Below are 2,023 nucleotides of genomic sequence, written 5' to 3'. Positions count from 1 at the left end.
GACGGGGGCCTTCGCCGTGGTCCTCTTCTTGGCGGCCGGCTTCTTCGTGAGCGCAGACCTCGCGCCGATCTTCTTCGCAATCTTCTTCGAGATGGCGGCCTTCTTCTCCTCCTTGCGCTTCTTCTTGGCGTCGCGGCGCTTCTTTTCCTTCTGCGACTTGGCGCGGGCCTTGAGCGCGCGCTTCACGATCCGCTGCTCCTCGATGAGGAAGGCCCGCAGGATGCGGTCCCGCACCTGCTCGTGGCTCAGCACGCCGCCGTACGGGCGCGAGGTGCTCTTCTGGTGACGCGAGGCGAGGCGGGCCTCCGTGTGGCGCAGCGCCTTCGTGCCGGCGAGGCGCTTGTGGCCCAGCACCCACGGCGTGTGGGGGCCCTGCGAGCGCTTCGCCCGCTTCTGCATCACGAGGCGGTTGCCGGGGGTGCGCACGAGCTTCATGCGGTTGCCGCGCGTCGCGTAGTGCATGCGGCGGCGGTACTGCACACGGGGGCAAGCCATTTGTTCCTGGGGGTGGAAGTGTCCGTGACCTTCAGCTCCTTTTTGTACGCAGGAGAGGACGATGAAATGAGTAACAAATGAAAATTAACAGCCGCACACTTGTCAGATTCCGTTCAAACGCAAAACAGAAACCTCCAACCCCACTTCTCTCTCCCAAAAAAAAAAAATCGCTTCCATGGAATCACAGGGGAACCGCCTGGGGAACGTGGCACGCTATACAAATGTTCCTCCACTTTTTCTGTCACTGGAACGAGGCGCTGGCGGCTCCGGGCCGTGCTCCACAAAATTCGCCTCCATGTCCCGACGTCGCTGCGCCTCCCGCACCTCCATAAGGTTACCAAAGCGGTCAGTAAACAACTCCCCGCCTCCCGTAACCGCGGAGCCGACGTACATGATGGCCCAGTAGAAGAGGTGAATCAAGTCCATTTCCTCAAGTGGCGAGCGTGGGTAGCGGGTGCGGGCCTCAAGCTCCCAGTCGATCTGATGCCAACCCTTCGCCCGTGCCGCTTCAAGCAGAAGATGATAGCGTGCCGGCGCTGGCAGTGCCTCAAGGGGGTCCTCCTTCTGAAGAACCTCCATTGCAAGACGATAAATTTCACTATAGCGCATGCCAGTCACAAGCTTCTGGTAATCGTGGCGATCCTGGGGGCTCAGCAGGAGCACCGCCTTCACCTCATGATAGTACAGCAGCAATGCAAGAGACATACCGGAAAGGGCAACGATAAGAAGCGCAAAGTGAGCAAAACGACGCCACCATTTGAACTGACGCTCCGTCACGCCGCTAAAAGGCTTCCAGATCCAACCATACCACCGCGTCTTGGCGTAGCGGTTGACGATGTCGTGCTGCTGCTCTGGTGTAAACTGCAGCGTCAGACGCTCCTCACGGCTGCGGCGCTTGCCCTTTAGCATCTGCACTGCTTGAAGAAAACGACTCGTACTTCGGTCCTCTGTTGCCTCACCATTCTGCGGACGCAGAACGGAAAGAGGATTTACAGGCATGGTGCGACCGGCACGACGCCCGAAGCCGAGAAAACCACGGCGACCCTCCTCCACCTCACCGACGGGCATCCCAGAGGAATTCTCAAACACCCCGGCGCCATAGCCACGCTGCGACGGCGGCGAGGAGCGTGGTGCAGTGGAGGCGCGGGAGTCGTACGTCGACGGCTCCTTCGGCAATCGCACCCGACCCGGAGCGGAACGCTGGAACCGACGCGCCAGAGATTTCACCACAATTGGGTGAATCAAGAGGCAGGTGCCGTTGATTTGCGACAGAAATGAGCCTGTGCAAAGACGCCGTCGTCGCATTTGCGTGTCGTGATTGAAACAGAATAAATGTATCCCTGGAAATTCTTATGGATATATTGAAATTCAATGTATCATGGACCTTCTGTACTTTTCAAGCAATGAAAGAAAGAAAAAAAAAAGGATGCGGCTCTTCGTACCACACAGGTAAACAAGGGCGAATAATAAACCAGGAGGGGGACTTCATAAAATCAACTGACGTCAAAGCATTAATTAACAACAACAC

At 57.5% G+C, this 2,023-nt stretch overlaps 2 protein-coding genes across 2 annotated transcripts; both read right to left on the bottom strand.

Moving 5' to 3' along the window:
• Tco025E_10261 (60S ribosomal protein L34) lies at positions 1–495 on the bottom strand (the record flags this gene model as incomplete). The annotated part of the gene is made up of 1 exon (XM_029377042.1): positions 1–495. A coding segment is annotated over one exon (495 nt), but the record flags the coding sequence as incomplete, so codon positions are not given.
• Positions 496–708: 213 nt separating this feature from the next.
• Tco025E_10260 (uncharacterized protein) lies at positions 709–1,800 on the bottom strand (the record flags this gene model as incomplete). Its single annotated transcript, XM_029377041.1, has 1 exon — positions 709–1,800. One exon carries the CDS (start codon positions 1,798–1,800, stop codon positions 709–711), a length of 1,092 nt encoding a protein of 363 aa, XP_029222864.1.
• Between the last annotated feature and the right edge of the window lie 223 nt (positions 1,801–2,023).

The sequence above is a fragment of the Trypanosoma conorhini genome, assembly GCF_003719485.1.
Source record: "Trypanosoma conorhini strain 025E chromosome Unknown Tco_14.4_contig_01565, whole genome shotgun sequence".
NCBI classification, from domain to species: Eukaryota; Euglenozoa; class Kinetoplastea; order Trypanosomatida; family Trypanosomatidae; genus Trypanosoma; species Trypanosoma conorhini.
Note: the sequence above shows the minus strand (reverse complement) of the source record. Positions and strands in the feature narration are given on the sequence as shown.